We start from the raw sequence: 26339 nt of genomic DNA on the forward strand, positions 1-26339 counted from the left end.
CACACAAACCCATGCGTGCTCATGTGTATCCTTTTGTTAGATATGAGAGAAGTGGTAATGGAAAGTCTCCTCCTATGAGTGCTGGCCTCATTTTAGTAATTACTGTGTAGAAGGTGTAATGGAAGCCTACACGCTTGAGCAGTACAAAATGACACACACACACACATACACACACTCAAAAACATATCAGTACACATTTCCATACTCTAGTGCATTCTGCATTTTCACTGTTTATCCTCCCTCCGCTCTGCTCGGTCTGCGCACACACATATGCCATCTGTCAAATGGTCAGTCCTATCTGTTATCAGCATGTCTTTGCCTGCCTTACTGCAGGTCTGTCGTCTGCAGCCTGTGTCCCAGAATGCCGACAGATAAGCCTGAGTATGTGAGTGTGTGTGTGTGTGTGTGTGTGTGTGCCAGTCAAGCATTAGTGCATGCCTTTTGGAGCTCATACTTACAGAGGTTTCAGACGTTGTGCTGCGTTAATCTCAGTCTCACAAGTCCTGATTTGTTACTCAAAGATGGATGAGAACATGACCACGAGTTATTAATACAAGCACTAAGACACTGAGAGATGTCACACTGCAAAAATAGTTGTAGCAGTGTCGCTCGCTTAACCATAACATCGATTCACTGCAGTGTTTGATGGCATAACTCAGCATGAAATAAGAGACGACAATTCAAACAGATACTTGATATAGGTCACAATGAAGACAGATTTTGTGCAGCGTGGTTTTTTTATGTCAGGTTTAGACACTAAAATGTGGAGTTAATGTCAAAGATGCAGACACCATGGAAGGCTACAATGTATATAGTGATTCTGATCAATAATATTTACTTTTTAAATAGTCCTAGAAACTCAGCAACCAGAAAATGAATTCACTGTAATTTCCTTTTACCTCTACATGCGCACTTTCTCTCCTATTAGTCATATTTTCTGTTTTTATCATGCTCTTTTTAGCTGTTTTAGAAACAGTTTAAACCCCTAACATGATCAATTAACTTTTATCCAAATTATTAAAATATTAAGAAGCTCTGCATGTCAAAAATTAGAGTTAATGTTGTACAACATACCAATATAACAACACCCCAATTTCTATAGTCTCTACTTCAGGGGAGCCTTTTTAAGCAGAATCAATGGCCCAGGAGTGAAAAACTACGCAGAGGATCCTGCTGTGAAACTATTCAGTCCTTAAAAAACGTGGCTAAATGTTGACCTTTTACACCTGAAGTCCGACATCATTCTCTACATTTAGCCTTCTTCCAACACAGGAATTTTTCAAAGAGTACAAGAACCATTTTAGGAACTCACAAAGCTTCAGTCCCTCTATCATAGATCCTAGTGCAAAAATATTTCCTGGTCTAGAAGTGGTTCTTTCTTATGGATTAGAAACAATTGTGAAAATTATTGACTGCTTACTGACTGCTTTTTTAATCCATTGTTGGTTTCAAGTGCTTAAACTTTGCAGTTTTTCAGGAGCACTGGGAATGCTGGTGTTGTTCCTGAACTGGCAATGTTTTGTTGAAAAGTGGCAATTGTCTGTTACTGAGTGTGTCACATTATCCCACACAAGGAAACATAATAACAAGCAGCAGCCAGTAATCAAGCACTTTCATTATACGGTTCATGTAACTCAAGTACTGTCCAGTGATTTTTTTTAATTTACTATATTGTTGAAAACAGAATTCCCTGTATGATGAACACAGTGAAGGACGCATGATGCAGCCAAGGTAGATTTCATTTTGTCTCAATGGATAAATATCATACAAAACAAATATTCTCATTCACCACTGTGTTTCTAGTGTAACTGTGATACATACAGGCACACACACACACACTGAGCAAACAGAAGGGCACTGGAAGACATAGTAGTGCTTAGAGGTGGGTGGCACTCCTCAGCGACTCTCAGTAATAAAAGTCGAGCACGATTTGAAAAGGCCCTATTGTGGCTTCATTCTGTTTTTCCACGAGGGTAGCATTCCTCCCAAATTGGACAAAAGAATTTTAATGGGGCGGCTAATGGATTGTGATTAGATAGGAGGAGAGGGAGAGTGAGAGAAGGAGAGAGAAAGCGGGAGAGAGAAATAGGTGGGCCTTGTTGGGAGTGGGCAGGATGGAGGTCTAAACGGTGCAATGGGGGGGGGGCTTGAGTTTCATCCATCCAGAGAGAGGGGGCGATGGGCCAGGAGATTACCCTATTTACAACCTGCAACCTTTGAGGGGGAACTGGAGAGGAGGAGAGGGAGTTTTATAGCAGAGCTTAGGTTGCAATGGGGACACAGGGGACTCCACTCCAGAGGTATATCTGTACATATAGTGGTGGGATGGAGAGAAGCCCACCTGCTTTTAGCTCTAAGTGGATTCAGTGTGGTTGAAGTGGCTTAATGCAGGGTTTACTCACTGTTGTACCACTGACGACTGCAGGGCTATGCAGGTTACACACACACAAAGGTGCTAAAAATAGGACTGGCGCGATATCCCTGTCTTCAAATATACAATTTTAGAATGATAACAAAAATCTACTTGTTTAATTAACTTTATTCTGAACTTTCTCCATTAGTGACCTTAGTATAAGTTAAGTTTGTTATTACTTCTGTTTAGAATTTGAATTTGTTTTTTTGTCAAGTCAAGTCTCAGCGCTTTAGCCAGACTTAAATCTGATGACTTTAGACTTGACAAAGTGGAAGAGGACGTGTAAGTCCATTTTGACTTCACCACTAATGTTTTATTATTTCACATGGACAAAAATGTAAAAAAAAATTATGTTATTAAGCCTGTGCGGAGACTAATCTTTTTATCTTCCTGATGATTGATGAACCAGTCAGCCAACCAATCACAGAAGCAGAAGGCAAGGAGGGAAAGAAGTGAAGAACTATAAACAGCACAGCCCAGCAGACAACAGACACCTGAGTCTGTCAGATTTACTAGTGAAAATAAAGTCTAAAGACTAAAGTCTCAGGAATGAACAGAGCAATTATTGACTGTTTGAAGCATTAAAATATAATTTGAAGAAATAAAATATTAAACAACATTTACATTTATCATACTGTCCAACCACTGCATATTATAAACTTGACTTGGAACTTTATAAATTACTTGTGACTTGCAAAACAATACCTACCTCTGCAGCTCCCTGTTCATGTCATATGTAATGAGTAATACGTCATGTCATGAATCAGTTATGTTGTAGCTGCTTGTTGTTAATACAACCTGCTCACTGTGCACAGTGTTTACATGTTGTGTTGTTTTTGCTCTTTCTATTCAAATTGTTTGATTCAGTATTTCAAATCTCTGCAGTAAGTAATCTTTCACCTCTCCAGTCTACACACAAGTAACTTAGTGAGACTGTTTTATCCTTTAACTGTTGGAGGTTAAACTTAAACTTATTATTGCACGAGAAAAATGAAATGTACGCTATTATTTATATTAAGTATTATGCAAAATGATTCTCCGGAACACCTGCCTTCAGTTGACCACATTGTACTGCTTTTACAATGGACTCTTTTCATGAAAGATTCACTTTATTGTGTTATCTGCAGCATTGATAGAAATATAAAAACATGCGAAACTGCATTTGCATATATGCCGTTTTTGTTGTTGTTGCTTTTCAAGAACCTCTACCCTCATGTGTCTCCACCCCCACCTCTCAGTCCAAAACTGCACCCATGTGGGCTGTGTTTATGAATATTACAGTACACTGTACTACTGTTTGTCCATGTGAAGTTTGAAGATCTGAGGACTGAAATGCTTTTAATGAAACAAAAACAAGTGCTTGTGAGTGTGTGGAGATGTTCGAGGTGTCTCAGAGGTCATCGTGAAATAAACTCTCCCCTCACTTCTCTTTATTTCTTCAAACAATCCAAGTACCTTTCCAAGTTAATCCTTTTTCAATAACAAAAGTCATTTCTATTCAAAGTACTATGTGGATTTCTCTTCCTCTATCTCCGCCGTCACTTGTCCATCTTTCTGAACTAGCCTGAAATTACTTGAAATCTCTTCTATCTTCACGCAGCACCTGCAAGCACATAAACACACACAATGCTGTTACTTTTTCTCCTTATGCAGATAAACCTCCAAACACACACATACATACATACTGTCATTCTTTTCCAAATTGGATGGAGACACTGCCATGCGATATTTACATAAGTAATAACAGGCGGCTGCTCCAGGGTTCCAGCAGCTCATATCTCACAGCACAGGATGGGTAATTGCTATTTTGGCATGGAGGTGCTACTTATGTGTATGTGTGTGTGCTTAAGTGTGACTGTGTGTGTGCATGTGCAAGAAGGGAACATCTGAAAAACAATCAAAGTTTCAATTTATTAGGGAATTGTGTGTGCATGTTTGCTTTCTGACAGAAAAACAACTTCTTCTCTCTTTTTATTTGCAGCACATGTCTCGATGAGTGTTTGTGTTAGTTTGGGTCCAGTGGGAGACAGCAGGCTGTGCGTGTACCCCACAGCTCCCCAGCTTGATATTTGGTGTTGGGCTGCTGCAGTTTGTTATCAGCACATATTGTCCCGTGCTGCAAGTGTGCTGCTGTGTGTTTTAGATGGTTGGTGTGACTAGATCTGGCTGCCTCCCTCGGTTGTTCGCTCCCCCCCCCCATCTGTGTGTGTGTGTGTTTGAATATGCTCATTTCAAGCAAATATGTGGGCAGCTGTCAGTTGCTTTAGACGGCTGTGTCTCTCTGTGAATATGATTATTTTGAATAAGTTTGTTTTAGTCTTTGCATGTGTTCTTGACTGTGCCCCGCGTGTGCATCTTGTGTGTTTTTCTACCGTCAGCGCGCCTATCCTCTTAGTGTGTTCTTGTTCTCCTTGTACCTCCATCCTCTTGGGAACTATTTTTATTGGAACACAAATAGATACTCATGAGAAAATATACATATTGTGAGGTTGTGTTTCTGTCTTTGGAGTTAGGCTAAGATTAGATTTAGACTTGAGTTCATGTTAAAAGTCAGCTTGAAGGTCTTCACATAGTAAGTGAAATTATGTTGTGTATGTGTGTGTGAGTACGTGTGTGTGTAATCCTCAGTGCTCTCGACAGCTTGACAGCTCTCTCCTCCTCTGTGCAACTCAATAAGCTCTTGCTGCTGTCACTGTGCAGCGGGGGGACACCATAGCAACCAGCCCACCTTTAGGTGATTACCATGCTCAGCCCTACCTCACACAGCTCCTCTATCAACACCCATGGTGCAAAAACAGCCTGCCCCAGGAGAAGGAACAGGAGTACAGGGGGTAAATAACGAAATATAAAAAAATAACAAAATATTTTATTTTAGCATCTCTGTACAACACTAGATGGACTCCACACACCGTGGGTTTTGCAGATATCATCATAGATTGTGAGATTAAACATTTCTATTTCTATTTCTATTCTATTTACACTGGAGCGAGTGAATGATGTTCAGTGTGATGAACAATGTGCTGCCTCCATGAACTTGCAAAATGCGTGAATCACATTTGGTTCAGCCCACAGAGAAAGTTAATTTGGCTTATCTTGGTAAACAACTAACAGAAATTGAAATATTGAGTCCCGCTGGATTTTTTGCTTGTTGAATTGTCTATTAGCTCACCTTCTGCAGGTGGAGTCAACATTTAATTTGAACTACTTCCTTTCCACTTGCTCAACACTTAGAGTGAAGCACCACGAACCACTCCCAAGAGAGACAGTTCAGAAAAACTGCATTTGTACTAATTATTGAATCTCAAATATGTGACAGCAAATGTATTTGTTGCTTTTGAGTGTGGTCATTCAAACTAAGTGTGAACACTTTTATAACCTGCAGTGTGAACTAGTTTGTTTAAAACCTTGAGTCAAGTAGAGCTTTGCATTTCTTTTTTGTATTTTCTGTTTTTTACAAAGCCGCTATTCAAAAAGCTGAAATAAAAACTCAAGGTAATGGTCTACAAATGACACATTCTGTTTGCATGGAGACTAGAGCTGCACTGTTTCTGTCCTTTTAAATGTTTTAAAATCTGTTTATTCACCAACTGAACTGATAGACATCATATTGATATAAGACAGACACTGATTAAAAACATCAAACAAGCAGCCCAACGTAACTGCTAGCAGACATTTAGACCTCTAAATGCAGCAGATTACTTTCCTGTCTTATAATTTGCTAACACAAACACAAACATGGCTGCCATCAGAGCATAATTTTCCTTTTCCCTGATCACTGGCGTCAACCAATCTAATCAATATGCAGATGTATTAATTCAATCTTACTATGTGCAGTCATCTACCATAAATAAGTGATTAACATATTTATGAGTTTTGTGTGTTATTTCCTGTGACACACCGCTCTATAAGGCTGTAGAGTTTGGTTGTTTTATGGCACATACAGGAGACGAGGCCTGTTTGTCAGCCACAAATAAAGCTGAAGATTTTGGTTAGCAACAATCTCTGTGACTTGTAACCACCGGAAAATGTGGTCTTCATTTCGAAAACCACTCTTGTTAACATCGGCACCACTGGGTTGAAATACAGGCTTCCAATAGAGTGGGATCTGATTTGTTTAGAATAATGATATTAGGACACCACAGTTCTTCCCATGGCACTTTTGATTTGCACCAGTGTGTCTCACAGCAAATGCTCATTGTGTGCTTTAAACTCCCACTACCTTCTGTGCCTTCTCTCTTTTCTCACTAACTCAGGAGCTTAAGTCAATTGGAACACAATAATCACAAGTTTGATGGTTCAGCCAAGTGTCATTCTGGGTGTTACTGTGACACTGTGTCTCAGTCTGTGTTGTAAGCTACACAATTAAAACAGTATCTCAGACAGAGAGATAGGGCCTGTGCATGACTCTTATTAATGAAATGTTGATGTGTTTAAATAGTTCATGCACACGTTCACTCGTGTGTTTATACACATGCACATACGCTGTTACAAAAATGCCAAGGATTAGGGTAATTTTCCTCATGGAGGCATATAAGCAACAGATGTCTTCCACATACACAGACTCAGTGTCACTCCTCCACCTCTTCATTTCTAAGTTTGATGATAAGGAGGTTCTCTGAAACGCCTGACACTGCACCATAAAATAACTTAGAGACACCTCAAATTATCTCCCCTGAAGAGCTTATTCCCTTTTGCCGTTGCCAAAATGTCTTTTGTGTCTAATCTTTTACATGAAATTCCCAAAGCTGCCAAGAGTTGGAGCTGATTTGTAGCTTGTGTTGATGCTTTAAGCGCTGACTGACTGTGCTGCCACAGACATCTAAATGCACCTAACGTCAGCAGCTTAATCTAGCAGCCAGATGAGAGTTTGCTGAATTGTTGCACAGTCCCATAACAACCAAAAATGATGCTTTTACAAGAAAACAGTAAAATAAATAGGTTTTCATGGGATTACAAAAAGTAATTTGTGACTTTGATCCAACTTTGCGACTTTTACATCTAATAAAACACCTCAGAGCAACTTGTAAATCATCTGCATTAGTCACAGTGGAGGAAAAAGTCTAGGTTTTCATAAAATGCACATTTCTGTTGCACTTTCCATTTACTTCTTTCAGACTTGCTACAGAAAGGCATGTAACCTCGATATGTCTTGATATTACAGCGTGGCATTAGAGAAACTCTCTGTATGAGCACATACAGTACCTCCTGCTGTCAAGTCTCAAATCAGTGGCATTTCCCAGAACAACAACTCAGGACTGGAAAATGAAGGGTGGTAAACAACAGGGTAGACACAACAACAGTCTGCTTTGAAAACCCTCAGGTAATTCTGAAATGACACAAAGGATCTCTTGCCGGCTGCTTTTCCACAATCGCAGAGAGAGCCTGCGCCTGCTGGGCTCGACTGCCGGACCTGCCGTGATGCATATCGACTGACACGATGCCATCAGGGGGTAAAGAGCTGGGTGGCAGGGGCGTGAATAGGTCAGGAAACAGTCAACGACTTGGTGTGTGGTGTGGAGATGGATGCTGGTGGATGACTAGTAGTTTGCAGCATTTCAGAGCTAACAAGGCATCAGATCAATCATATTTTATTTAAAGTAGCCGAGTATTGCAAATTTGAAGATGAATGCCACTGCTTTATTAGCCTCAGTTTGTCCACAATGACATGCATGAGGACATCGACCTCATTTAAGACCCTCTTATAGCCATTTACTGCAAATCAGGTAAAAGCAGCATTTGGATTGGAAAGCTTCACTGGCGAAGCAGGGACCAGTCAATTGTAGGCCACCTGCTCAGACTGTCATGTCTTCATCAGTTTGTTCAGAAATGTCACAGAAGCTTTGGACTGAAAGTGCTGCATATGACAAATAAAGACATGTTTTTATCACTTCAAGTCTTAACACCAAGGAAAATACAAGGAGGGTGGTGCATCGGATTTGCCTCTAAATGTCTAGCTTCTGTTGAAGCGGTGGTTTTGTCTTAATCATGAATACTGAGCAGGTTTGTAAAAAGTTCTGGGTGACAGCATCTTCCGAATGCCTCAAATGTAAATGTAAATAGAAAAGGAATGTGACTGGTTAAGCAGTAGCTCGGAAGATAAACACAGACATGATGCAAGTAAGATATTATGTTTCATAAACATTTCTAAAGGTTGTCCAGAGGAGATAAAAAGGAAACACTCAACAGGCATTATGAGTGCTGCAGTTATCAAATAATGGGGAAAGCTTGGAGAGGAGACAGCAACGGATTAAGACATGCAATTAACAGAGACTTTTGCAGATAAAGTAGCAACTCCTGACAGATTAACATCAGCAACTGACATTATCATCTGTTGACTTAAAATGACCTGCTATAATTAATGGGAGATTTGACATTTTGAAAAAAAATGGTCTCAGGTGATTTGGTTGATAAAAAGTTGTGTATAAAAAAAAAACCTGCTGAATAAAACCTGGGTGCATGTGTGTGTTTGTGTGAGCAATATTTCTAGTCCCCTGGATTTCACCTCGGTTCTGACTTTCTGGTTCAGAGCAGATCTCCTGCTGCTCCTTTGATCTCTTCTTCCCTTTCTGCTTTAGTCAGGGAGTCAGTCCTCTGACTCCCACTCGCTTTGACCTCCAGGGACTGTCTTCATGACAGTAGGCCGGAGGGACACTGCAAGAACCTGGGGGTCCGAAGGCGGTGGGCAGGGCCCGTAGCCTGGAGGAGGGGGTAACAGGCCAGCAGGAGGTACTTAAAGGGTTTTTATTTTAAACAATGCTCCGAACTGTAGTGAGGGAGGTGGGAGAGGATGACAGGGGTGTAGGGGGTTGGAGGATTTTTGCTTTGCTGACAATGTGTGGCGCACATCCTGAAGATGTGAGTGATTAAGCTGGTTTTTTTTTCAGAGTTGGGAACACATGACTTCATTTACTTCACCTGACAACACATTTACAATCAAGACACTGGTTTTAAAACATATTTCTAGCAGAAAGCAGGACTTTCAGTATCATATAATTTACAGTAGCTTCTTTATCATCAAGAGCACTGATGCTTCAGCAGCACAATGATGATGATGCGTGTTATTAAGTTCCTCGAATAAGCAATTATATGCACATTAGATGTAGGTGCAAGGCCATTAGAAATGAGTGTTGATTAAAACAGCAATGACTATACTCTCGAAACCAAAACATTATTTACTGAGGTAGACACACTTGGGTCTTTGTCAGAATGAATAGACTATTCTTCCTTGATGCTGGGGAACATGAGATGGATCTTGTGAAATGAATGTTATTAAAGTGTTGCCATGACAACTTTTTCTTAGGGTGGAAAAGCTGTTTCAGATCCATCCAGAAAAAACATGTTAGGACGTCCGCCATGTTAGAGGGGTAAATAAATATAACTGATAATATTTAAAAAGCTGTAAGAGTGCAACATCAGCAAATTGGGGTATATCACAAGTTTGTGCGACTTTCTTTCAGAGTGTGTGTGTGTGTGTGTGTGTGTGTCTGCACAGGCAGAGGATTTGGGGTCTGTGTGCATGATTGGCACACAATGCAGATGTGTGGGCAGCGGATGCCATCTGGAGAAAGCGGAGTGGGCTAGTGGAGGGAGGGAATGTGGGGGGCACTCTACCACTCCACTGGTTTGACAGGAAGATAAAGGAAACGATGGAAGTGTAATCAATCAAAAACACTGTGACACAAATAAAGCAAGACAATAGACACCACCCGCCCACTCACACCCTGTCCCGGCCACCACCGTCATTGTTGGTCCATAAAATTTTCTCCATTGCTTGAAAACAATCAAACGTATCCCCCCTGGTCTCCCTTTGGCTTTGGAGCTTGTTGTCAAGGGAAAACAGGAAAAGTGTTTTTGTTTTTCAGGTAGTGTGAGATCTTAACTTAATTATTGTCCTTTCAGACCAGCTACACGAAGCATAAACTTTAAAAATGATCATATTGAATGAAAATCTCTCTAAAACTGAATGTTACCACGTTCATGAAGAGAGGATTCATTACAGGGATGCATTAGTTTAACTTTCATGTTTAAGTGTATAAAGACAGTATATATATTCTGTGAGTGGCATTGATGAGGAGAAAACAAAGCCATGCTGTCTTTAGTATCATTTAAGACAAAGGTGAATCGTTTTGCAGTTTGATCACCTCTGAGAAAGCTCCTAGATGTTTCCTTGTATGTGCTGGTATAAATGTATCGTAGCCAAGTGTTGGAAGCCTGAGGTTGGTGTGACGGCTACAATAAAAGCATGGGAACTAGGGCACTCGGGATCTGCCAAACGTGAACGCTAGAGGCTACAGACTACAGTATATTTCTACTCAAAGACACATTCACATCCAGATACTGTAAGGAGATGAGAAAAATAATTGCATTCAGACACCTGCTGAATTTGTGAGAAACGTCTTATCGTCTGCACTATTGCACAAACAGGTTTCTGAAGCCAAATAAAGCCACCAAAATTAAAAATGCATGCAGCTTCATTTAAATTTTAAAGACAGCAGACTTCACATAAAACACAGCGAGATGATTTTCGGATTCATATGATGAAATTCTGTTGTGACTTCTCCCCGTCGGAAAAGATCTGCAGTACTACAACTGATAGGGATCCAGTGACTGGCCCAAGGACACCTCAGCATAGTGGATGTTTCTCAACTGATTCACGGTCTCTGTAATCTGTAAAGGCCACATTCTACCCTAAAGGAGACACAATCTTATTAAGGCTGTGGTTGTGGATGTGAAAGCCTATCTGTAGTCGCTGGCTGCAGTGTGTGGTGATGCAGAACACCCTAACCTGCCCACACAGTGACAATCTCCTGTGCAGATCATTGAAAGTTTGCCTGCTGGCCGCTGCAATTGGAACATCTCATGGGAGCAATAGATGACCTGTGTAGGAGGACGTGAGAGTGAGAGCACCCAGGGCAAAACCCCAGACCTGGATACAGCTGGCTTTTCTCTGTCGTGAACAATGCAGCCTTTATCTGTGGCAAAATGGCCTAAGTAGCATCGACTTCTGCATATCATTCGCCTCAGCAGCTCAACCCTAACACCTAACCTGCTGTCCTCTGCACTGATGGCTGGATCCATGTGCACATTTCATCATAAATACCTGCTAACCCTTGATAATATTGGAATAATAGCAAGTGACAACAATCCAGCACACAACTCCCCACTGATCACAAACCGGCTATTGTCAATTTCACAAAGTGCAATACCGTGTAATGTTACGGAGGTCATGCTCATGATTGCTCTTAAATCCAATTTTGAAGGCAGAACAGGCGTCAAAACCTCCGCTAGGTGGCGACCTTGATCTGATGCGGCTCACCTTGGACAGCGCTGCGCTTGACTGGAGACAGACTACATGCAGGATCCGCACAGCGAGACCTGAAGGATCAGAGAAGACAGCAGCTGAAGGACTGGATGTTTATATACAAATATGTAGTTAATGCGCGTTTTGTGCCATTTAAAGTTAAATTGATATTGGAGAAGACTTCAATCCCTAAACAAGCTACAGGCTTAATTAAATGAGGCACCACGCACACGCACACACGCGCACGGACACTTGCTTTCTGTTTTTTTCACTGTTGAGATGAGAGTTTATTCTTATAATATCGCTGGGAGTGTTACTTCACATCTGTACCTGCGTAGCATCTGTGGTGGAGACATGCCCCCTGACACAGTCACCATCTCGTCGTATTTTTGACTATAATCAGTATAAATGGGACAGTGACTTGTTTCGGGGTGTTCAGGGGGGTAATCAATGATTATTCACCCCCCTCTTTCCCCTCTGTCCACTGCGTTTCCTACATGGATTGACGAGGTCCGCGTCAGAACAGACACAGTAGACCCGCCTCCTGGCTGTGGTGCGCTCGGTGCGTCTCTCTCCCCGTGTCCGCTTCAAGCCCATATTCCACTGGGAAAGAGAGAGAGAGGGAGAGAGAGGGAGTGCGAGAGAGAGAGAGAGAGAGCGAGAGCAGGACCTGGGAGAAGAGCAACGAAAGAAAAAGAGGAGAGAAAACGGGACAACGACGCAAATGGCACTCATGGCAGGGATTTTGTTCACGGTCACCTTTCTTGTTTTGGGGATTTCTACATTTGTTTCGCCGGGACGGATATACCCCCCAAACGAAGGTAAGGCTGTCTGAAGAAGACAACTGCCGCGGACTCACTCACTCACTTGGTCACCCGTCTCCGTCTGTGTGCATGTTTGCGCTGCGGAGCCTCACTTCGTGGCCCCTGTTTGCGAGTGCACGGAGCCACGATGAGTTTAATGATGGAAAATACCGAGGGGCCCCTTTTACGCACAGACTTCTGTGTGGTTTTATGTGAACGAAAGGAGAATGAGAAGTGGTTCTTCTTAATGCACGGGGACTGTTCTGGTCTCGCCTCAGGTTTTAATAGTCAAAGCTGCCGAAAGGCTGGAGGCAGGGGTACTTGTAGCCCCGATACTTGCTGTGAACGGGGGATAGTGAAGCCGATGTCTGCTCTAAAAGCAGTTTAATGTCGCGGGGCTTCTAACGAGCATGTTCCGTTCAGCAGAGATTAGGTGAATTTGCGAGTCACACATCTGACTGACTAAGCAGCCTGATATATTTCACAATGATCGCTCTCCCTGTCTGTGTGTTTTGGTGTGGGATAATTATAGGAGCGACAGGAAAACCAAGTCCAAAAGTTCAGTTATGCTGCGCGCTGCTTTGGATCAACACCGAATCTAAAGGACGGTTTCCAGAGATTAATAAAATGTCCTCGATTCTGCTGCATCAAGGTATAATTTTACTGGAGAGCGACCAAACACTGAAGTGCAGCATGTTGAAATGTTGTGTCCTGCACAGAATCAGAACTCAGGAGGTTTCGGGGGCAGAGTTGCCCGCTCGGGGTGCCGAGGCGCAGCGCACCCACTTTCAAAAACCATTTTAGGCCCAGAGCAGAGTGCGGACTGCTTTCTAATGCAAACACTGTGAATTATACACTTAATTTAAAAAGAATCCCATCTAATGCGCGGCGCCTGTCTCCTGTAGTGCGACGTGTCTCTGTCCCTTCTGCTACTGTCTACAATTGTCCATCACGGGCTCAGTTTATGGAAATATGAAACAATCGATTCAGATTTTAAACGGACCAGTCTTTATTATATCCAGATTCATTGATTTATACAGATGAAGCATTGTATTCACACCAAAACAACAGAAAATATGAAAAAGCATATAGATAAAGAGAGCACACTGTGCCATTTAATTAAATCCAAAGCTTTTTTGAATCCGTGTTCCACAGGTTTGGTGTTTTTTTTTTTTTTTCTTTCTCTCTATAAATGAAAATGTTGCGAAAGGCAGTTTATTTGTCAGAAGCTTTTTCAGATGCGTTTTGTTCTCCGTCGACCAAGTTTATGCAAACGGATATCTAATTGATTCTTAAAGCTGCTGCTGCGCAAACTGAAAAATCGTTATTTTATTCACCCTGGGAAAATGCGTATGCAGAAAATCCTTTTCATGTAGGAAAATCAATTAAAACAACAAGTAAAACTGAAGGCAGGGAATTAGAGCAAAACATTTACTAATTTGTTATTTATAAGAGTCTTTGTCCTCCAGTTTTCACCCTCCCTCTGCGCTGACAGTCATCATTTTGTACTTAATCAACCGCCTCAACAGCTTCATCCATGAAGCCCTAAAAGAACATGAGCTAAATCTAAGTCTAAGAATTTCCACCGAATCAACCACATTTGTCTCTTCTTGGACTAGATGGTGCATGGACGCACTGAGACTGCGTGCTCACTTCTCTAATTCTTGTTTTCCAGTCACGTTACTGGACTCCAGAGCTGTACAGGGGGAGCTGGGATGGGTCGCCAACCCGACAGAAGGAGGGGTAAGTACTGCAAAGAAGTGTCTCCTTGTTAGGACGCATGGTCCCCTATTGAGGAAAAATGGAGAGATAATATCCATTATTGGCAGGAACTGTGGACTGGACCGCCAAACAGATACACAAGCCCTCTTTGATAAGATTTTGTCCTGGTGAGCTCTTTATGAGAACAGCTTTGTTGATAATTTATTGTGTAGCTGTAGGGGTGTTAGTATCAGGCTGAGATCAAGGCATAATTTCCAGTATCTTACGCTCAAATATGACTTAATTGGAATTTTGTTGGCTACAGATAGGGGCCCCATGGGTTCCCCAGAATTTATTTTGAGAACTATTGGGTCTATAGGCACCCCCGCATCCCCAACACCCCCTGCAACCATTTCTCCCTGTTCCCCTTCTCTCTAACCACTCTGTAATGGTCAGATCCTGGGGCTGATACTGCAGCGGGCGTCAGGTTTCCTGAATAGACGGTGGATTGAATCGGCCTTTGTGGAGAAACTTTATATCCCTTTCCACCATTGAGTTGAAGAGAAGGAGAGGGAAAGAGGGAGAGAGAGGAACTTGGCAGCTGAGAGAGGCTCCTCTGGAATGGATGAATAAGGGGGAAAGTGCAGTGGGGTTCAACCCTTGCCGCAGGACGACTGGATCAGGCTGTAAAGCAACAGGGTATAGCATCGGCCTCATGCGCGATCCCTCGGTCTAATTAGGATATCTACAGAGAGACTGATAAGAGAAAGACCCACAGTGGTCACAGTGTGCCACAAGCACAGGGAAAGGTAAAAAACATGCCACGTATTTACTAAAAGTATAAATTTGATCATATAAAAAGGAGAAAAAGGAATTTAGGCTTGATATCTTTGAAATTCAGTGGTGACCTAAATTAATAATTGTTCACATCAAATAAATAACAGTCAACAGTGACTGCTGCATTTGTTCTACTTCGAGAAATGTGATAATGAGCACAAGTGAGCCTTTTAATGTTTTATGAATATTTATACAAATTAGCAACAATTATGTCAACTACTGAATACAAACCCAGGGGAACAAAATTTCACCTCGTGCAGCTGTTGCAGGCTCGGCTCACAAGCTTTTCTCTATGAACTCGAACGGTGCTGCACCTTCGGGTTCTCCCGTCAGCCATTTTATCACAAAACAAGTGATTGACAGGGTCCTGGCAGCCCTGCCAAGCCCGCATTCACCCTCTCATTACTACCAATTGGCCTTATTCTCCCTCGTTCCTGCTATCGGGGAAAGGTGCGGCCTTATCTCAGCACTGCTTGATTTCCACAACAAAAGGGGGGTTAAGGAAAGGGAGCAGAGTGGAATGGAACAGCAGGGAATGATAGACGTTGCCTCAAATCATACTGCTGCAGCTATGTTTAGCAGTATCCCACCCTCCCCCAGAGAAATAAGACTTAAAACCAGATTGTTTATGATAAGACATCAAATCAAATCTGGCAGCATAACCCATATCTTCCACTGTCCCAATATGATGCTTTTTTCCATACAGTTTTCTAAATGGTTCAAACTCCAGCAGCCAGAGGCCTGTCTGCTCTTGTTTAGAGCCCGAGCTCAGTCAAAGACTCTATTTTAAAACACACAGTGAAAAACGTAGGGGGAACACACCGCGTTGAGCCTCTCAAGACATGCTTGTATTTGCTCAGCAGTGCTCTGTCAAGAGGGGAACTTTATCATAAGTAAAACAAACATTCCTTTTCGGCAAACGTAAGCTAGTTCGTGGTGGAGAACGTAATCCATGTGCCCCGTGTCAGGAATCCCTCCCTTTCTTATGAGTTCATTCTCACAGTGGTGAACATGTGTGCCTCTGTCTCCCAGTCGCCATCACGTATGCAGATGTAAAGCAGGCACACATTAGATCATTAGCATTGATTCAGAGACCATCCACATAATCCCCTGTTTTCATTCGTTCCTTTTTTTTCCTTTTCCTGCTGCCGAGAACCATTCAGGTCTCTCAGTGTGCGAGTGTGTGTTTGAAGAGGATTTTGTATACCACTCCCTAAGTAATTGAACTGTAGGCATTACTGAGGCATAGAACTAATTAAAATTTTCCTTTCTCACAGTTGAGGACAAGCCATGAATATTAATTTCTTTATGATTCTATATTAGGACCTAACAAGTCTATTAGGTGCCATTCGTAAAATATGTATTAAGTTTAGTCATCAATTAATTGCTCGACTGAGACTCAAATATTGACTAATCTTTCTCACATGCTCTTTTGCACAGTAGCTCTCATCCTTGGCATAAACTGGCTCTCAGTCATGTGTGTTACTTACAGTATATTGTCCATTTTAATATTAGCAGTAATGAGGTTTTTGATGCTCTTAACCTTTAACAATATTGTAGCTGTAATGCTGATAACTTTATTTAATAGGAATGCTTTATGGAACTCTTCATTTAAATATATCTGCAATATCCTTGTTATATTTTTATGTTTTTTTAATGTTTTCTTTTCCCCAGTGGGAGGAAGTGAGTATTATGGATGAGAAGAACATTCCCATTCGGACATACCAGGTGTGTAATGTCATGGAGCCAAACCAGAACAACTGGCTCCGCACTGACTGGATCCCCCGTGGCGGTGCCCAGCGCGTCTACATTGAGATCAAGTTCACACTTCGAGACTGCAACAGCCTCCCAGGGGTCATGGGAACCTGCAAGGAAACCTTCAACCTTTACTATTATGAGTCCAACAACGACAAAGAGCGCTACATTCGCGAAAACCAGTTCGGCAAGATTGATACCATCGCTGCAGACGAGAGCTTTACTCAGGTGGACATCGGAGATCGCATCATGAAGCTGAACACGGAGGTGCGAGACGTGGGTGCTTTGACCCGAAAGGGCTTCTATTTGGCCTTCCAGGATGTTGGAGCATGCATTGCACTTGTGTCAGTCAGGGTCTTCTACAAGAAATGTCCTTTAGCAGTGCGTAACTTGGCCCAGTTTCCTGATACCATAACTGGAGCTGATACCTCCTCGCTTGTGGAAGTGCGTGGCTCATGCGTGGATAATTCAGAAGAGAAGGAGGTTCCTAAGATGTACTGCGGGGCTGATGGAGAGTGGTTGGTGCCCATTGGGAACTGCCTTTGCAATCCTGGATATGAGGAGCGCAATGCAGAATGCCAAGGTAAATAACTGACCTTTGTCTTGTGCTTTTTGGGGGCTGACTTCCTGTTTTCACCTGTTCTCTATTTATAGACCACTCTCCTGCTTTTTTGTATAGTGTCCTACCTCTTTTTGATTTCACTCCTGTCCTTTTCTCTGGCTCTTATATTAGATGTTTCATTCTCTTTATCCTTCTCTCTCTGCACTCCCTCAGTCCACCCACTTCACACGCTGGATATTTTTTCTTCTTGCTCTCCCACTATCTGCAGTCTTCTTTCCAGTGTCTGGTAGGGTGATAGAAGCAATGATGATTGTAAATGGAGTAATTAGCAGGCCCACTGGGAGGCGACTGGGATGCGTCCCAGGAGAATTGGTGACACCGGGGGTGAAGGATAGAGCTCCAACTGGTTCACACTACCGCTGTGTCTTTTCAGCGCTACCTGCTCTTGCTCTTATTCCCAATCTAAGCTGAAACTGGGAAGAAGAGATTTTTGCACGGAGGGGGTGGGGTGAAATAGTTTATGATTCCAAGCAGGTATGAGAAGAGTGAAAATACACAGCTGTGTGATGGGGTTGAAATAGTGCTATTTGGTTGGGGGAATAGCCCTTTGTGGGTGATTATTCTCATCTCAGCCTACCGTGATCCTATAGGCGGCTGTTTGATGAGGTTTTAAGGTCAGTACAGAGTGCCTCCTTCTAGACTTTTTATAACCAAGAGCATGATAGAGCTATCAGCATGTTGGTGAATTTAAAACATTGTCTAAAAATGCACACAAAACCTGAGGATTCACACTTAGGCTCAGATGATAACTGGCATTTTTGTTAGTGTCTACCCTAATTTGTCTTGCTTGTTTCTTTGCACGCAGAAAATTACAGTTTATGTTATGCAGAACACTATAGTGGATAGCAGCTAGAAGTGCTCAGCAGCTGTTTTGTGGATGACATGCAGCATTTTGCCAAGCCAAAGCACAGTTGTCAGCTGGCCAGACGAGGGAATGCCAATTCTGCCACAATAGTTTATTGGTATTCCCCACCCACCCCCCACCACCATCGCACACAAAAACCAGTGGGCCACAGCAGTGAGGGGTCAGAGGCTGGGCATGGGTGATTAACAGGGGATGAACCGCTACACCTCTCCTAATTTACGAGGGAGCCTTTATCTTGGAGAACTAATTGCATGACAAACATGTTGTGATTTATGGGTGCTACTGGCTGCTTAGGGGTGTAGAGGCAAAGGAGTACAACTGGTCACAGACGGGTTTGTGTGTGTACTCATGTGTATTTGGTCAAAAAGTATCTTTTGAACTTTAAGCATTTACTTGGAATGGGGCCCATCTCCCCTGGCGCTGATAACTCCGGCCAGGTTTCTGTCCCCAGGGTCGGCTTCAAAGATGCAGAGAGAGATGGTGGGTTAAGGGAAGGAGACCAAATGGTAGTTAGTTACAGATTTCAGTTAAATCTCTCCTGGAATGGCTTTATGTCATGCAATTTACTGTAATAACCTCTCTTGTTTCAAATCATAATGAGAACCCTGATCTCATGCTGTATATCGAAACTTCAACATTGCCTTCAACATTGAAATAGACTCCTTATCTCCAACTCTTTAATTCCAGTGAAGATAAATAGCTGTTACCCTCCAAAGAAGGCAATAAAGAATCTGGGACCGCGGATTTTATGTGACTAACACAGTCTCGTAGAATCTGCCAGCTTCTGAGCTAGCAGTATTGCTTTTCAAGCCAATATATCCATTTAGTTCACATATCATTGCATCTGCTTTACTTGTTTACAGTTACAGTGCCAATAAATCCACTCTACTCTACTTCAGCTTAAGTTTAAAAAGTTTAACATGTCACTTTCAATCGGACCCTGGATAACATGTACTCACCATGACTGCCCAAGGCGTCAGTGCGTGGGTCAGATCTAGTGACTTAAGGGTTAAAAGGTGCTGGTCATTGTCAGTCCTCAAGTGCATTGATGAGCTGGTTAATATTCCAGTGTGACAGGCTCTTTTCTTTTGCGACTACACTGACCAGGAGCATTTTTGAGTGGAGGGGGGAAGTTGTGGAGTTAGGTGTGAGTAAATTTTTCTATATTCTTCATATTTTGTATATGTATATTATTATAATTAGAAATGTGTGAGAGTGTGTAAGACTTCATTAGGTTTAAACATTTTTTTTATGTTTTGTATGGTGCACACAAGCCTGATTGTGTGAAAGAGTGTTCATTCACATACTTGTGTGCTTTTGCTTGTCTTGTGTACGTTTGGGGTTACAAGGGCACCTTGGCCCCTGATTCCCAGCCCCGGGATGAATGGGCTCTCCCCCATTATTGTTTGGGGCAGAGACAGAGCCGAAAGAAGCTTGCGATGTTTCAGGGGAAAGAGGTAGAGGGGGGGGGGTGACATGCCACGTAGGAGTTGTATTCTCCACCCCTGGCAGAGGTCAGAGGTCAGCCCCTTCTGCATCCATCTTACAGCTGAATCCGACAGGGTCGTGGAACCAGGATTGATTAAGATGTCAGGGTTTTGACAGCTGTGGCTAGGATGTGTGTATGTGTGTCTGAGGCTTGAGGTGGGCCAAAGGTAGCTAGGGTGTACACCCTGGGCCAAGCCAAGAGGGGCAACTGGGACACTGAGGGCTAAGGGGCCCCATGATCTTAAGGGAGCTCTGTGTGTTTGCATTTGGGATCCCTTTCCGTGTTAACCACCTCCCCCCACATGCTCTGTGGGCAAAACTGGGGGTCAAGGTGTCTCCTCGCTTCTCATCTGGTAAAGGGGTCCCTACTGTTGGAGGGGTGTCGATGAGCTGATGGGAAGGAGAGATTAGTGAGAACTATGTGTGTCATTATGTGGAAATGATAATTACCTTAACTGTTTTTTGTCAAGCAAGAGAAATATTTGGACTGGGGTGTGTGTTATATATTTCCCTTTGAGTTGTTTTTGTTTACTTACGTGTTTGTTGAAAGTATAACTTGGTTGAGGTGTGAAGGTGACAGACTCTTTTGACACTGCAAGGCTCTAATTCAAGCTGTGAACCATATCTCCACCACCTATCAGCACCATCAATCAACACGCACACACATTTGTTAATGGTTGCTAAGAAATGCAGCAAAAAACAACAAACATCATAAAATTGGATGAATATCTTGTGTATGCAAATTTGAGCCTTTCCTATTTATTGTGCTCCTTCTTATTTAATACAATTTTCCCTCCTGAGATACCTCTCCTCTTACTTTATTCCCAGTCGTCTTTGCTGAGCTGAAAACGCTCATTGGTGTGGGATTAAGAGGTTTTTTAGGGATGAAGTTACTCTCCTGTGCTCAACTCATTGTGTGTGAGTCAATGTAGGTCTCCCGTTCTCTCTCTCCCTCTGTTGACAGTGTTAAATATGCGCTTGGGAGCATCATTTTAAATTCACCACGTAATTCTATTTAGCCTGCTGGTCCCCAATGGCTTTAAATACACAGACGCAGTCCCTCAGTCTTCTTCTCCCATCCCAGTTTTCCTCCTTCTCTTTTGCCGCTCCTGCATACACACAAATTAAGTATTTGCATTTTCTTCCTGGCCAGTTCGATTGCTTGTTTTTTATGTCCATGCCTTCTGTCTCTTTAAATATCCTGTTGCTTTAACGGCTCCTTATGAGCTTTCCTCACTTTTATCTCTATTCATTTTCACTGCTGAGTTTATGTTAGCAATTTTCACATATTCACACTCTGTCTTTTTATCCTCCTCCCCTTTTTTTTCTCCCTTTCTCTACTTTGGCCGTCAAGGTAGTTAGTGTTTGTCAGCCTGTCTCTGGTGGCAGCAGCAGGAAGTGGGCTGAATAATGAGATTACCTTCACTGTTGAGAGGGAGGCAGCTAGGAGCAGCATACGGAACATCATCACCCGTCATTGTTCCCAAAAACACACACACAAACAGACACATGCTGAAGTGTGCGCACACAAACTCGAATAATAGAACTCCAGGCACATGCAGTGAGGGATGTCTTAAGTGACAGAAACCAAATTGTCCATGTACACAGACACACAGCCATGCCTGCATGCTCATACTGCTTCATAAACCAACAGAAAAATCCAGGTATGCCAACATGTAAAAAAGTACATGTTAACTAATAGACTGTAGTACACAGTCACATTCATAAGGTTGTACAACCGATGCACACACACACACATGCACACAAGCCTTAGTATGCATTACCATACACAGACACACACGCAAAGCTGAGCAGAGCGCAACAGAATAGAGGTGAATGTACTCATTTCTCTCCCTGCCACCAGAGAGGCTCATTTTGTGCTGCTGAATAGAGACGAGGAATCTATTACCAGCAGAGAGCAAGAAAGAACAACAGACATAGAAATAAAGGACAAAATGTCTCATGAGCAGTCCCCCCCCCCCCCTCCTTTTCCTGTTGAAATAATTGCTTAAAACATTTTTTATATTCTGTTCTTGTTTAGCTCCAGTGATGAAAAAAGTCCTCTCAACACACAAATCCTTCCTTGACTGGATGGAGGAGGGAGGTGGGGTGGTGGGGTGCCGGTGGTGGTAATTCAGCCATCATTAGCTGAGGTGCTGAAATGTTTTTCCTGCTAGGGCTGCCGTCCTGCCTCAGTGTTTGTTCCCTTCGCAGTTCTTGACACTCATCACCCCTCTCTCTTTTTCTCCTTGTGGTGCCCTGTTTAGGGCAGGAAGCCACGGCGATGGAGCGTGACCTGGGCTGATGGCCATAGCCATCCCACAGCACCAGTGTATATGAATAGCGTGTCACAAATATTAATTTAAGTGGTAATTTGTCTCCTTTTGAGTTTTAAAATCTTAATTTTTTTTACTGTAAAAAAGAATCAAGGTCATTTTAAGAATTTATTGGAGTGATGCGGTTTATTCTGTCTCGTTTCAAGGAGCTGACACTGGCTTTAAGGAAAGACTCCAAGAAGTCAAATTCTTCAAATTCAGCCTTAATTTTTTTGTGAAAAGTTAGGTTTGAGTACTGCACAGGACACCAAATAGCAGACTTAGATACAAATACAATATAAGTATTTTAGTACAATAAAATGCTATGCATGTACATACATGTTTTTAACCATTTCTTCAGCTTAATCAAGAGTTTTATAGCAACAGGTGTCATTTTAAGGGCTGAAACATGCTTGTGAGTGAGTGAGTTACATTTTGTTAATACGTTTTATAACACATTAAGGAGCTTTTCAGTTCATTATAAAAATTATGAATCAAAACCAATACAGTACTTATATTCTGTTTAGTATGAAGTTTAGATTTAAAGTCTACTATTAATTTAATGTGGAGTAAGAACAAGTGTGCCAAGGTGGATGTTAAAATGGTGCTGCTAACATGTTTGTCATCTGGCGACCATAAATGTATTTAATATATTATATATTACCTTACATGTGCATATATTGTGTCACAAAGGGGGTTTAAAAGGATGACCTCTCCTCTCTTCTCCTCTCCTCTCCTCTCTTTTTTATAAAGCATCCTCTCTTTGAAGCCTGCAATGGGAAGAGGGAGCGATTAAAGCAGTCAGCAAGCAAATTAGCATGTCAAAAGGCCCTGAATCAATACCCCAGCTCTCTACCAACACAACCATGCAGTCCTTTTACACAACCCCCCCCCCCCCCCCCCCCACCTCCACCCGCCATTCCTCCGGCTGTTTCCCTTCTTCTCCCTCCATTTTCTCCTGCACTCCTGCACACTCTCCCTCTTGCTCTCTTGCCCCTGTCTTTCTCTTTCGCTTACTTTAAATTTTATTCCTCCAAACCACAGTTTTCACCCTCAGCTCGCAGATGCAGACAGAAGAGGCAGGGTTTTGCAAAGACAGATGGACAGATGTATAGGCAGAGAAAGACGGATAGTGAGAGAGAAGTGGACAGCGATCAAGTGGGAATGGGGTTGATTGTTTAACAGAGGGAGGTTATGAAAAAGAAAGGGGGCCTCTGCCACTTTCTTTGTGCTGAGAGTGAGGCAAAACAGACCTCTCTCTTGCCAGGAAGAGTGGAGGAGTTGGAGATGAAGATGCAGGCAGAGAGGTAGAGAGAGAAAAAGAGACAAAAACATTGAAGGAAGTGAAGTGGAAAGAGATTTTGTTCCAGTCTGGCAACCATAGTTTTTGTAGACTTCATCCATTGGTTCACTATTGCACAGAAATCCCTTTGATCTGAGGTAATGTGTTACTGATCGTGAGGACTGTGTGTGTGTGCATGTGTGTGAGGAAAGACACCAAGTATCTGTGTGTCTGAACTATTATCTGTCCTATATTTATTCTGTGCATCTGTCGCAGCAGACATATCACATGCTGTATCGCAAACTTCTATTAACGTTCCAATCGCGTTGCACGATCTGAGCCCGGAGACAAAGCAACCCAGCGGCTCTTCAGATGGACGGCCAACTCTCCCTTAGTATCTGACAATGGGAGGGTGATTGCAGACACCTTGAAATGTTTTATTTCTCCCTCTCTCTTTCTCCTGCTGATTTCTATCTTAAGCTCCCTCCATCCTGCCGTGGCGATAGTAGGTGGTCTTTTCTTCTCTTTCGTCGTCATCCTTTTTCTCTGGGGCTGCAGAGTTCAGTGGCCAAATCAAAGGCTGCTCCGTTGCAATCAGTTAGGGGTTATGACAAAAAGCCTTGCGATAAAGGGCTGCTCTGTAATCTGATGGGCCCTGAGACTGAACGCAGTGTCCATTTTAATGAGCTGAGATCCTCCTTTCTAATCACAGTGGTGGAGGAAATGACACACTGGATTATTCTCCCTGGAAAAACACACACACACACACACTTAGAATGTGTGAGTTGGAGGAATACGTGCAGACTGTTGCAAGGAAGCAGTTCTGTGGACAAACTCTGTTGCAAAGTGGGAGGATGTATTTTGGGCATCCAGGGGTCTAGAAATAAAGTCCGGTTCATTATCTACATAGATAATATTAAATGAGTTTGGAGCATTTCGAAAACTTGGAATGGAAAAATACAACTCTCCAGGTTTATTCATTAGCAGAAGGCATTAGAAAATGGCTGGTTTCCTCAAAGCGAGTTGACAGTACAAGCCTGTATCCATAAAAAACAAACAAACAAACAAACCAAAAATGGATTGAAGAATCTCAAGCTTGAAAAACTTAAAATACTTAAAATAAATTCAAATTATTTTTTTGGTTTATGGGTCACAAACAACAACATATTACAAATGTCATGTTTGTATGCATATGGCACTGTGTTACTACAGAAACCTGATTAAGAAACTGCCTGGAAGCTAAACCCCTCAAAACCAGTGAGATTTTGTACAGATCAGAGTAACAAAACATAATTTAGTAATTGGTGAACAACAGAATAAGTAGATTTGCACTGAAGGACAGTAACTTCTCCCTCCACTTAATCGGAAGATGCATTTGTATGCTTTATCTTTTGCATACAGACAGAAAAGCAAAATATTGCTTTTAGAGAAAGTGAAATAGTTGTGTGCATTGGGAGTCACGTGACTCATATTCTTGGTTTCAGCCTACAACTTCACAACCTGGCAGACCTCTTGCTGTTACTACATATGTAAGCACACTGCCATGCAAACTCCATTTATATCAAACACACAGTGGGGTTGGCTGTGAGGTGTAACCTCTCTGCGGGAGAGCTGAAATGTAATTTGTGGATGTGGAAATCTTGCAGCACTGGGAGATGTGAAGCTGCAGATCTTCAGCCAAAGGCAGAGGTGTGTCTATGCTAGGGCACTTCTCTGGGATTAGAAACCTTGATCCTTACTGATCCTCAGTGAGCTGTCAAATACTGCTGGAAAGGGAGGAAGAAAGAAAAGATGCCATGCCTTGAAGGCTCTCACCATGAAGGAATGTGACGGGAAGAAGAAAGAAGAAAAAGAGAGAGAAAAACTGAAAAGAGACTTAAATAAGCGATTGAAATGAAATAGAAGCACAGAGATATCCAAGTACAACGTGCAAATGTGTGACAGAGGGAGTGTGAGTGTAAGAGAGAAGGCATGAGAAAGATGAATTGACTTCTGTCTAGTGGCGCTGATAAATGGCTGGAGATGTGAAAGGTGAAGTTGGGGGGTTATGGGTACAGCCGGTGTTCACTCTTTGAACAAGCCCAGTGTGGTCATGTCACAACCTATGACAGCTGCAGTTACTATTACCATTAGTATCAACCTGCGTGTGTAGTAGAGCACTCACTTTGAACTGTTTTCACAGCTGCTATTTTTAAGAAATAGCAGAACATACATTTTAAACAATTTAAATTAGATTGTAGTTTAACAATAGAGCCTTTTGTTCTTCAGCAACATCATTTTGTGCAATATATTTCCATTGTGTTTGGATTGCAGCAATTGGCAGTGATAGAAAAGAGAATAAAGGAAGTTATGAACATATTTTTGGCAGCTTTGCAAAACATCAGTGCTGCTCAGCTCACTGACAGAAGTTGCCAACTACGGAGCATCACCCAAAGTGGCGAAAGAGACTATAAAGATAAGGAGAGATAACAGAAAAGGCAGGAAGCGAATAGTGCACATACTTGGAGTGAAAGAAAGCGAGGAGTCCAAGAAACACAAAACATAACTTAGATACTTGACTCTGGCCTTCTACCAGTGGTGCCAACATACTTCAAAGCCCGCTGTGCATTTGGGTCTCACAGCCCTTTGTTTGCCGCTTCCCGTCATCGCCATGTCTGTATGTCTGTCCTCACATCAAAGCTAAAGGCTAAAATGTTACACATTAGCAGAGTAACTGCGTCTAAGCAGCAGTCATTAACCCCAGGCTCCTGTTACACACCCTTTAGCCCTCCTGCAAGGCCTTGGTTCAACTAGCCTGGGGTTAGGGAAGGCAAAACATGCACTCTGCAAGTCTGTGGACATATATACAGTACATGCTACTAACTTAGGAATGCACACACGCACACAGTGCAGGGTCATTACCATGCGAACAGGAGCCGACACAGTTTCAAGTCAGAGTGGGTATCATTTCCACGACA

General features: G+C 42.4%; 1 protein-coding gene across 2 annotated transcripts in view; it reads left to right on the plus strand.

Moving 5' to 3' along the window:
* The first annotated feature begins 12347 nt into the window (after nt 1–12347).
* Nucleotides 12348–26339, plus strand: part of epha4l (eph receptor A4, like) — a 51024-nt gene continuing 37032 nt past the window's right edge. For both annotated transcript variants that reach the window (XM_026376837.1, XM_026376844.1), the window contains exons 1-3: nt 12348–12535; nt 14193–14260; nt 16730–17393. In XM_026376837.1, coding sequence (XP_026232622.1) covers nt 12439–12535; nt 14193–14260; nt 16730–17393 — 829 coding nt within the window. In that variant the 5' untranslated portion in view covers nt 12348–12438. The remainder of the gene's footprint in view (nt 12536–14192; nt 14261–16729; nt 17394–26339) is intronic.

The sequence above is a fragment of the Anabas testudineus genome, chromosome 13 (assembly GCF_900324465.2).
Source record: "Anabas testudineus chromosome 13, fAnaTes1.2, whole genome shotgun sequence".
Classification (NCBI taxonomy): Eukaryota; Metazoa; Chordata; class Actinopteri; order Anabantiformes; family Anabantidae; genus Anabas; species Anabas testudineus.